This window comes from Callospermophilus lateralis, chromosome 5 (genome assembly GCF_048772815.1).
Source record: "Callospermophilus lateralis isolate mCalLat2 chromosome 5, mCalLat2.hap1, whole genome shotgun sequence".
Lineage (NCBI taxonomy): Eukaryota > Metazoa > Chordata > Mammalia > Rodentia > Sciuridae > Callospermophilus > Callospermophilus lateralis.
In genome coordinates this window covers 89,327,090-89,338,633 of record NC_135309.1, presented here as the reverse complement: position 1 = coordinate 89,338,633, position 11,544 = coordinate 89,327,090, and the positions used below count along the sequence as shown (strand labels likewise).

The following is an 11,544-nucleotide window of genomic DNA, read 5'->3' as shown; positions in this document are numbered from 1 at the left end:
TGACCTCATTCTGCACAAATGCAAATGGTGAAAGAAAGGGTCAAAGTTTGTCTTAACAAGTCCACTTCAAATGAGCTGTCTTCCTGAACTAGTTCAATGTTATGGGTGACCCTGTGTTCAAACTCTGTGGAAGGTTTATAAACAACAACTCAGTGGGAGGCTACAGCATTGTAAGTGACTGGAGATTCTGAGCATATTCACAGGGAGAGGCTAGGAGACTGGCAATCAACAAATAATAGAAATGAACAAGCAAGTGAGATGAGAGTAAATGAATATGTCAAACTAGATTTCAGAGATATTTCCAGGGCCTAAAATAACTTTTTGCCTGTAAATGCAACAAATTAATTAAATCATAACAAACTCATGAATTTTAATGATAAATTCTGCCTGGAAAAAGTTGAGTGTAGTTTTAGTCCTAATTCATTCACACTTTGCACATATTCATTCACCACAGGAGTGGACAAAATCAAATACTGGATGCTGAACACTAAGGAATAAGGTGACCATTGTAAGATAGTGTGGAACATGTTGGGAGTGTTGGACTTCAACTCTAATTGGGCAGCTGTTACTCAGCTCTAACTAATTCTTGCTGTGAGAGAAAGTGGGTTTGAGAATCAGGTTTTATGTGAAATTTTGTATGTGAAATTTTCAGCAATTACTCTAATTTTTTAAATATTCTGCATACCAAACAAAGCATATCATATGTGAGACCTATAGACCACCAGTCTATGTCTCCTGATTTAAAGCATAGAAGGAATTTGATAAGAATTTGGAAACTATCAGTTCTAAGATTTGAGAAGATCCTGTTTTGTCCAGTAATGAATGGAGACTCAGTTCCAAAGATCCAGAACAATATGTTCTAATAAGCACAATTTAAAGTAAAAAACAAACAAACAAACAAAATCTTTTACTGATTCTCTCCATTATGAATATTTTCCTGTTATTACATTGGTTCTTCATGTTGAGTGGTTACCTGTAACTATTAAACAAATTTATTATGACGAGGAGTTTGCTGAGTAAGTCCCAAGTGAAAGTTTTTTTCTGAAATGGGGTAAATTAATCCTCTGAATATTGAGTTTGTGGCTGAGAAAGGAAACAAATATGAAAAAGTTGAAGAAGAAGGAGAAACAGAGAAACACCATGGCACACAGCATGAGTCACAGTCGCCTTTTGATCCACAGAGACCTCTAAGTGGCACATCAAGCAAAGAGCAATGCTCCAGAACCATTCTAAACACATGATACACATTCCAGAGTCACTTTCTGGGCCTAAAAAAATCCATCCATTTCCTACAATGACCAGATCATCCCTCCTGGTATGCACTGTATTTGGGAGTAGATAGACCTAAGCTATGGGCCTAATTGTAACTCATTCATTAGCTGCTTTCTGAATGTTTCCTTGGCAGCAAAATTCAAAGAACCACATGACAAGGACAGAAAGCAAGCTATAGAAACAGTTTTTCCCCTCCCTCATTTTTGCAGATTACTTTTCTAATGAATGGATTCCCCAGGTTTTGCCTTTTTTTGTGTGAGAAACAAAATGGACAGGCTCAAGGAGTCATTCTAATCTGGCATGGGAGCATGTGTCAATTCTCTAAAGAATACAACACTTCATTTGTGCTGGCAGGGAAGACAGGTTTTAAAAGAGCTATCCTCAATTCTGGAAGCTGGATTTCCTATTTGAGCTCATCCCCTTTAAATATACAATGTGAGGAGACAAAAAAGTACCATAAAGGATATTATAAGCATAGGAATCAATGCCAAAACAACCACTTCAGACACAGGCAAAATCTAAAGGAAAGGAAGATGTGTGAATATTTCCAACTCAGGACCACATACTTATTTTAATTTTCCTCATTCAGAATGTCCACCAGAGCTTGCAGCAGCCTGTCGTCTCTGTGCTTATAAGGTTTTGTGTTGTAGAAAACATCAACATAGTCATTATACAAACTGTCCTCAGAGTCTTTAAGTCGGGAAGGTTTATTCAACTTTTCCAAGGCCTCATAGAAATTTTCATAAGGAATGTTGAGTTTTGCACTTGGAGACTTCTTTGGTGATTGCTCTGAAGGTAGGTTTTTGCTAAAAGCACTTTGTAGGAGTCGCAGCATGGCCTCAGAAGGCCCCCCCTCTGCCAGTTCATCTCTTCTTACCCCCACACTGCTGCTGCTGGGGCTCTTGGACACCGGGGGGTTCTCATTTAGGTTCTTTTTTGTGGGTTGCTCCTAGAATACAGAATGCCATCAACAAAGAGAAAAAAAAAACATATTATTTCTAGTCAGGCAACCTAGTTGCAGCTCTAGCACAAGCCTACTGCATGTCCACAGAGAGGCAATTTGGTGAGCAGAGAGAGCACAAGGCTTGCAGTTACAAGACTTCAGTTTCAATCCTCATTTTTCCATTCACTGATGAACTTTTGGCAACCTTTTTAATCTCCCTGAATTTCACCCGTAAAATAGGAATAAGACTACTTCCATTTCTGGTGTTTTGAAAACTGAATGAGATAATACAGGAAAATGTTCAGTGTGTGTTGATTTCCTTCACTTGCTAGTCTGTTCTCGTGGAATCCATATTGGGAAGAAGATAATATTAAATGTTTAACAACTCTTTTGTAAGTCACCAACTGGTTGCTCTAGAGTAGGAGCAGTTTCTTGCTCTGTGAGAAACTATCAAGTTATAAGAAGGGGCCAGGTAGGAGGGGACAGAAAAGATCAGAGAAACAGCTCTTTGTCAATCATTGTGTACAGATGTCCCCTAGGACCTTTCACAGATATCAAAATCTGTGAATGCTTAAATCCTTTATATAAGATGGCATAGGGTTTGTACATGACCTATGTATATCCTCCTGTACATATTAAATTGTCTCCACATTACCTGTAGTACCACAATGTAAATATGATGCAAATAGTTGTATACTGTGTAGGGAATAATGATGAAGAAAAATGTAAACATGTTCAGCATAGACAGTATTTTTTTCAAATATTTTTGATTCACAGTTGGCTGCATCCAAGGATTTGGAATCCATGGATATGGAAGGCTGACTGTATTTCAATGTTTTAACCATGGAAGGGCCCCATTCATATCTTTCAAGGAATCTCTGAGGGAGAAACACTCACAAGGTGAACCTAGTTTAGGGGCCGTGAAGAAAAGGCCCCAGGGATTTGGATCCTGGAGGGGAAGTTGCTTAACAGAATAAAATGGGGCCAGAATCCAAGCTAAGGCCTCCACACAGCTAGTTGCTTGAATAAATATAAATACTATGTTTCTACTTCCTCTAAAACATCCAGCACAGAGCTGGACCTATCCAGGGAAGGTCACTCTGGAAATTTGGAAAAACCTATGTACTACATCTGAGGCATTGTGCTAGATGCTGGGGGGAACAGAGATAGAGAAAATGTGGGTTTCTGGCCACCTGCTGGTAAAAGAGAAGTCAGCAGCTCCCGAGAACCAGGAGCATGAAAGACTTTTGTCTATTTTCTGAAATTTTCTGACAGAAATTGTGATCCCATAGTTCTTGGTGTTGCTAAGATGTGCAAGTTAAATGGTACTTACTAAACAGAAACAAGTAAACCTAAGTGATTTGGCTAGCTTGGTATTCCTTCTGCAAAGTGGACATAACATAATGTTTATCGTTACAAGGATTATAGGTTAAAATCAGACCATGTGGAAAATGCTTAAAAACTCAGTCTAGTACAAATATCAGGTATGTGACCGTGTAATAAGATAGATTTTTTTTTTTTACAATTTACTGTGTCACAAGTGGGCAAAGAAATTTAATAATAACTTGAAAATGTTTATCCATAATAAATTTTAGATAAAAGCACACAAAAATAATATTTCTTTCATCTGTTGGGGAAGAAACAGTTTATTGCTACCCCTGCTTCCTCTCTATGCATATTTGCCCTATTCCCTGCCTAAAAGTTAGATGCAACTTCATTCACTGCATTTTCTACCACAGTTCAGAACATAGTGCAGTAAGAACAGAGCCATACAGACCTCCTCCACGTCCACCATCTTCTCCACCCCTCTTCTGTCATTTTGGACGGTGTTGTAGGATGTATACACACGAGGCTGTTTCATGTGGTTTGGCTGAGTAGAGGTCCCGTGCAAGATCAGCTTCCAGTTCACAATTCTCCCTTCATTTTGCATTCTTCCAGACTAGTGAATAAAGTACACACATATTTTAGTGTGTGTTTTGAATATAAAATAAACTCACTTAAAATATTAAGGATTTCATAGTCAAAACTTAATTTTAAGATTTTGTGTGTTCCATGTTCATTGCTCTATTTTGAAAGAAACCACTGGATTCACTCTTGACATAAAAGTTGGTATTTTATAAGTTCAACAATTAAAAAACTGATTAACTGCTTCATATTCAAGCATCTAATGCAAAAAGCAGAGCTCTCTTATATAATTTTTCTTTCCCATATTGGTTATATTCTTAAAAATTCGATTATAACTGTTTTCTAAACTATCAAAAAAATCTAAACATGCTGGTGGGACCATAAATTAGTACAACTACTATGAAAATCATCATGGAGTTTCCTCAAAAGAGTAGGAAGGGAACCACCATATGACCCAGCTATACCACTCCTCAGGATTTATCTTGGAGAATTAAAGCCATTATACTGCAGTGAATCTTTATTGAACCATAAAGAAAAATGGAATTATATCATTTGCAGAAAAATGGATGAAATGAGAGACCAACATACTAAATGAAATACGTCAAATTCAGAAGGTCAAGAGTCTTATGTTTTCTCTCAAATGTGGAAGCTAGAGAGGAGAAAGGAAAACAAAGATGGAGGTGGACTTCCTAAAAATCAAAGGGAGATCAGTACAGGAAAGAGACCTAGGTGTGGGTTGGAGGAGGGAGAGGGAGTAATATTGGTTGAATTATATTGTTATATTGTGTGCATATAAGAATATGTAACAACAAATCTGTATAATTATAATGCACCAATAAAACAATGTGGAAAACAAATATCAATGCCAACAGTTTTTTCACTTGAAAAAATGATTTTTTTGGTAACTGAAACTGGTGAGGGGATCTCATTAAATAAGATATCTTGCTGAACATGAAGCTGCTACTTGATATCCATCATAGAATATTTGCAGGACGGCCTTCAGGTGACTCCAGAAGATTCCATAGCAAAGCTGATCTGAGCATCTAACTTTGGGAATACAGTTGTCTCTCAAGGCCATAGGACATGTGGGGCTGTGCTCAGACATGGAACACCTAGATTTGTCCCATAGTCTGTCACATTGTTTATCAGCATATCTTTTCTTCTCTCTCTCTAGTATGGCTGTTGCCTAATAGTCTTCTAAAATTATTATCTGTTTGAAATAGTATTATTTGCCCTTCTACTAAGGTGTAGTCAAGTTCTTTAGAGTCCATAATTAATGATGATATAACCTTAGAAGTGCTTCAAAGTGTTGAAAAGTGAATGTGTGTTTCTTCATCCTCTCCTTCATACTTACCATATCTGTAATTCTCAAAGTCCAGGTGCCCACAGGATTCTCTCCCCATGTATGGACAGACATGAAGTCCCAATTCTTAAAGCCATTAGGCGATGTGTCCCGCTCTCTTTCAGCCAACAATACTGTGCTAGTTCCTATTTTCATACAACAAACACAAGTTAATGAATATACTAACATGTCTGAGAGTGGGATACACTCTTGCATCTGATAACTGAAAATGAAAGCTGGTTGATATTAGTCCTAATTTTCCCTTTTGGTATAAAGTCAGGATAGAGACAATCAAAAGAAAAAAAAATGTTTTTATCCATAGCACATTGCCTTGCATAGAATAATTTTTCAAACTATATATAGAAAATAATAATAAATATGTTGTTTAAGGTTTATTGAATAAACAGAATTCAGAGAGCGACATTTATGACTTGTATTTAAAAAGGGAGTCAAAGATCTAAAATACATTGTAGTAAAACTATTATTTTGAAATGTAAAAGGAAATTTAAAAATTTAATAGGTGCTTGAGTCTGTAATCTAAGTAGACATAAAAATTAACTTATTTAATCAACTTATTAATTATGAGATATTTTAATTACCTCCTATCAAGTCTTGGCAAATAAATAAATAATATTTCATTCTAAATAAAAGGATTAAATGAACTATAGACCCATCAATGAAAAAAGAAATGCTTCCTACTAATATTTCAGGCCAAATCCAAGATATCTAGAAAGCATAACTCTAAAATTAACAGAGGCTAATCCAAAACTCCAGTTTATATCCTAGAAAGGAGACCACAGAGGGAGCTCATCTCTCCTCATCTATCACCTATAGAAATCCGATTTAGTCAGTTGAGTACTACTAAAATACGAAAGAGATCAAGACAACTTTAGTGCGATTGTGGCTAAAGGTCCACCAGCTCTCACATCTGAATTAGGACCTGCTTAGGAAAAGGGTATGTGTCTATACATCATATCAAATGGCCTGATTCAGATCATTAAGAGGACTGTATTAGTCTTTTCAACCTTCTTTTATGGACCAGAATTCCCAGGGTTTTTTTTCTTACTTGATTCCTTGAATATTTCAGATATATTTGTAAGTTTTGTTAATTATCAGAATAACTTTCACTACTAATGGGTTACATAAGAGAAATGAATGGGAGGTCAGTACCCTGGAAAGTGAACATAGTTTGAAAACCCATGACTTGAGGAAAGGATATTAATTGGAATTATTGACATAGGTCACATTCTTTGCTTATCTAAGTACCAGTGGGAATGAGCAGGATGAGCAAGGCAAAGGAAATCTAACACCAAGAAAAATAAGTATGTTTTTAAGATCTCAAAAATAGCTATAAGGAGATTTCATTCTATTAACAAACAAAAACAATCACTGATTTGAAATAATTTGATATACACTTAATAATTTAAACAAATGGCTTAGAAGAATTGTGTTTGTTTACCAGCAGCAGAAGTTAGTGTGACATGAAGGTCTCCTCTACGGGAATATTCAATTGTTGCTTCAAATTGCACGTGCTCCAGGGACTTGATAGCATTTTCTTGTCCTTCACAAGCTCTTGTTGGAATTTCAATGATAACTTCTCCATTAGCTTGCAGGGCTCTAAATACATTAGGAATTAGTATTAAATAAAGTGTATCTCTCCTTTCATGAATTTTATGCATAGGTGTACACATCAGACTTCACTAGATACTCAGCTCGGCTTGTTGTCCCTCCCTGTTAGGAGGAGAACCCATTCAAGATTAGCTATAAGTGAATTTCATGCACAAGAAAACTGCAAAGAACATAAATGCTTCAGTATGATGTTACTAACTATAGAATCAAATTCAAAGTTTGTTTTGGATCCATCAAAAGTGGTCCATTACTAGAATATCAAAAAGGCCCTGTTTTTATGATTTTATCCATAAGGCCTTTCTAAGGCAGCTCCTGAGCCTCTGATGCTTGGGTATTTTGTGTGAGTGGGTTTTCAGTATTATTATGGTTGCCTTGATAGAAATAACAAAATATTCACAGCAGTTTCTGCTTCTGTGGCCACATACGTTGAGTCAAAAGTGGTCTGTGTAAAAGCAGCATGATAACAGATCCTATATGGAAGAAAAGTGAAGAATCCCACAGCTCTATGGCTCTTATAGAAAAGTAGGTTTTAGGTAACACTGGTTTAAAAGTACTTCATTTCATTAACCCTCAGATACATTTTTAAAGAGTAGTCTAATATCTTTGAGTCTAGGATTAATCTTAAAGCTAATGACTGGGTGGTCACAGTTTAACTGACAATGTTTTCTCCTAGTGGTACATAAAACAATGGTGCATTTTAGACAATGCAAAGTCATGGGTGTTATAGAGGAAAAAAATGAAAATATGCTAACCTGATTTATAGATCTCAGTAATCCCCCATGAAAAACCATGGAGAACTGGAAAATTCCTTCTCCATATGGTTTAGAAAGATAGGCACAAGTAAAATTTAGGCAGAGTAACAAATTCTTTTATTAAATTATGCCAAACATTTAAATACATTTGTTTAAAATTCCTGGAGACACTTACCTGGGCTCAAAGTCATTGTCTTTTACAACACATTCTTTCTTCTCAGGCACACTGCTCCAGGTCCCAGGATCAGCTAAATCCACCAGAGCTTTGGCATTTAGCAAACCAAATCCAAATCGACTATTCACCATCAAGCCTGCTCCATTCTTTTTCCATCCAGGGTTATTGGCCAATGGGTCATACTCAGAGGTCCAGACAACCAAGTGCTGCATATCTCTCCAGGTGAGATTTGGGCTGGAGGGGAAGTGATCCAAAGGATCTTTGAGGGATAAAATGAAGTTTCCTTCCCAAAGCGAGTGCTAACAATATGCATCTTCATTCAGGAATTAATAACTACCTTCTGCGATTGTACCAATATTGTTGTAGTGTCTATTGGTGTGCTCTTTTATTTGGCATCCAAAATGCAGTACTGAAAACCTCTGCCTATAAAATATGTCTTACTATAAGTAAAATTCAATCTTCTGCATTGCAGAAATATAAAACCGTGTCCCTCGTTTTGAATTATTTCCATATAACTTGAAAAAAAATGGCATCTGCCCCTCTTGTGAGATCAGATTACAGTCTGGTTTGCTGGAGCAGGAAAGAGGCAATGAAGAATACTGAGCCTTAGCAATGAGGACCTTGAATGCCACAAAAGAAAGTTTATATTTTATCCTTTAGGGAATGGGAATCATGGAGGTTTTTTGAGCAAGGATATGGTAAAATTGGAAGTCTTAGTAAGATTAATTTAGCAACAATATAAAGATTACTTAGAGAGGCAAGGGATTGAAATCTTTTAAAATATGATGAAACTTTTCTTGATCACCCTATTTAAAATATTAATCCTCCCCATACACTCCCAAGCTCTTACCCTGTTGTACCTTTTTTTTTCCATAGCACTTATCACTTTAAAACATAATGGGAAATATATTTGTTTTGTGTATTATTAATATCTGTCTCCCCGGCTAGAACTTAACGATGAGAAAGAGTAAGATTCTCATCTATCTTGTTCCCTGATGTGTAACAAGCACCCAGAAGAATGCTAGGAAGGGCATATGCTGAGTAAATATCGGTTGGTTGAATGATTATGTGCCTATGTTAAACAGACTGAATATAATTTTAAAACTTATTGCTATTAGTCATTTGATTCCCTTGCCTTTGAGACCTGCATTGTTTCCCTTAACCAATCAACCATTATGTAATAAATAACACCCAAATACTTCTCAAGGTTCCTATTCCTACTTACTATGAATCTCTAGACCAGTCACTGGGGGAATCTGGCTGCTTTTCCCCAGGGGAAAAATTGCACTGATTATACAATCCCTTGTATTCCCAGGGATTGGAAGTACAAACAATGGGAGTCAAGCTCCTCATTACAAATCAGACCACAGGCAGTTTCAGTCTTTCCCTGGTAGGCACTAGATAATGGTGCCCTCCAATGCTAACCTACTTGCCCAACTGGGGCATTACAGCCTCTGAGAGACCTAGCAGTCAAGGCTTCAGGCTCCCTGGCCATCAGGCTTTTTGCATTTTGTACAACCCTGACTCCTGTAGGTGAGTGCCTTCTTCCCAGGTGTCTTTGTCTAAGGCCTTGGGCAGAGGTCTTCTTCAGGCACTTTTACCAAGGTTTCCTTGTGAAGGAAGGGAAAAAACCTTGAAGACACTGTTCCTTGCTCTGATTCAATACCCACTGCTTATCTACTCCTACCCTCCCACAAGCCCTCTCTCCCTACACACCTGAAGGTCAATAAAACTGCTGAAGCCTTTTCTTCAGGGTTCCCTCTCCAGAGAGACACCCTCATGTCCGTACTCATCCTCATGGCTGGTACACTGCTCCATGAGGGAAAATGGAATCAGGCTAACTGGTGCTTTCTCTGGTTCTAAATTCTTGCTTATACCATAGCTATGGGTGATAAAAGACTGACTTAATGCTTTCATTTTGTATTGTTGCTTTAATGGGATGCTCCAACATCTGATAGCTCAGCTCACTCTCAGTTGAGCTGCATTTCTATTTGACTCCCAAGAATGATTGATGGAGACCATAGAAGGACTCCAGCTCAGTGACTCTCAGTGAATCCCAGACCACTTGTATCATAAGCAACTGGAACACTGGTAAATAATGAAAATTTTAGAGTCCCACCTCAAACCTACTAGTCAAAATGTCTGAGGATAATGTGCATGATGGTCCATGTCTATAACCCAGTTTCGTTCCAATATATTCAGGAGGCTGTTAGAAGGATCCCAAGCTGGAGACCAGCCTGGGTAACTTAACCAGACCCTGACTCAATATAAAATAAAAAGGGCTGGGAATGTAGCTCAGAGGTAGAACACTCCTGTAACTACCTACCTACCTACCTACCTACATATCTACCTATCTATTTACATATCTATTTGTTGCCTAAATAAGTAAATAATTATGAGAATAGGGCATGACTTTTATATTAAAAAAAATCTGTCTAGTCAGTTCTGCATCATGTGAAAATAACAGGAGCTGGCAAAAAGATTACACAATATGACCAATTAAGACAATTATAAATCATTTCAAATCATGGGGTCAGAATAGGGAGCAGTAGAAAACACATTAAATTGTATTCTACTATCAAAGAACTGTGTGTGGGGCTGGGGATGCGGCTCAAGCAGTAGCGCGCTTGCCTCCTGACACGTATGCGGCCCGGGTTCGATCCTCAGCACCACATATAAACAAAGATGTTAATGTCCACTGAAAACTAAAAAATAAATATTAAAAAATTCTTTCTCTTAAAAAAAAATAACTGTGTGATCCAACTACTTTATCTCTCTGGGCCTGAGTTAGCTCATTTATAATACGAAAGGGTAGAATATGACAGTCTCTAGAATTCCTTACTGTTCAGATATTCTATCTGCCTAATATTATAAACACCTTTTTTAAAAAACTTTTTTTTTAGTCATAAGTGAACACAGTATCTTTATTTTTATGTGGTGCTGAGGATCAAACCCAGTGTTTCACTAGTGCAAGACAAGTGCTCCAACACTGAGTTATGACCCAGCTCCATACATACCTTTTTTTAGCTCTTGTTTCTTTTTTGGTTATCCTACCTTCAGGAACCATTAACTGAGCGAGCAGAAATGGCTATTTTCTCAAGGTAGAACCTAATCATATCCTATAATGCACTTTATTGAAACTTGTGTTTTCTTCCAGTCTTTCAAAAGGAGTTTTAAGTAAAAGTCAATGGGCAACAAACCAGTTTTCCATTTGTATCCTCAGTGTGTGTAGGTGTACTTAAGAGGGTAGGGATGAGGAAAAGTATGAAGGAAGTATATGTCAGGGAGCTGATAATCAAATTACAAAGCTTACACTTTCTATATTTCTAAAGTGGAACATTTATTTAATATTTAATTGCAAGTTGTACTGTTTTTTAAAAATTTATCCTATATAGTCTTTGAACAATATTTAAAGAGCTTCACTGTCATACAATTAGGAAAGTTAAACACATTTTCCTATCAGAGTTATTCTTCATTTGTGTGTTTGCATCTCATAAATGAAAAACAGCTGTTAACAATAGTGCAA

At 36.9% G+C, this 11,544-nt stretch overlaps 1 protein-coding gene across 1 annotated transcript in view; it reads right to left on the bottom strand.

The window, feature by feature from the left end:
- Window positions 1–1,843: 1,843 nt before the first annotated feature.
- Pcsk1 (proprotein convertase subtilisin/kexin type 1) overlaps window positions 1,844–11,544 on the bottom strand; it is a 37,391-nt gene continuing 27,690 nt past the window's right edge. The window contains exons 10-14 of the mRNA XM_076856018.2: window positions 8,019–8,252; window positions 6,922–7,079; window positions 5,475–5,608; window positions 3,993–4,154; window positions 1,844–2,221 (exon numbers count right to left, since the gene is read on the bottom strand). Coding sequence (XP_076712133.2) covers window positions 1,844–2,221; window positions 3,993–4,154; window positions 5,475–5,608; window positions 6,922–7,079; window positions 8,019–8,252 — 1,066 coding nt within the window. The remainder of the gene's footprint in view (window positions 2,222–3,992; window positions 4,155–5,474; window positions 5,609–6,921; window positions 7,080–8,018; window positions 8,253–11,544) is intronic.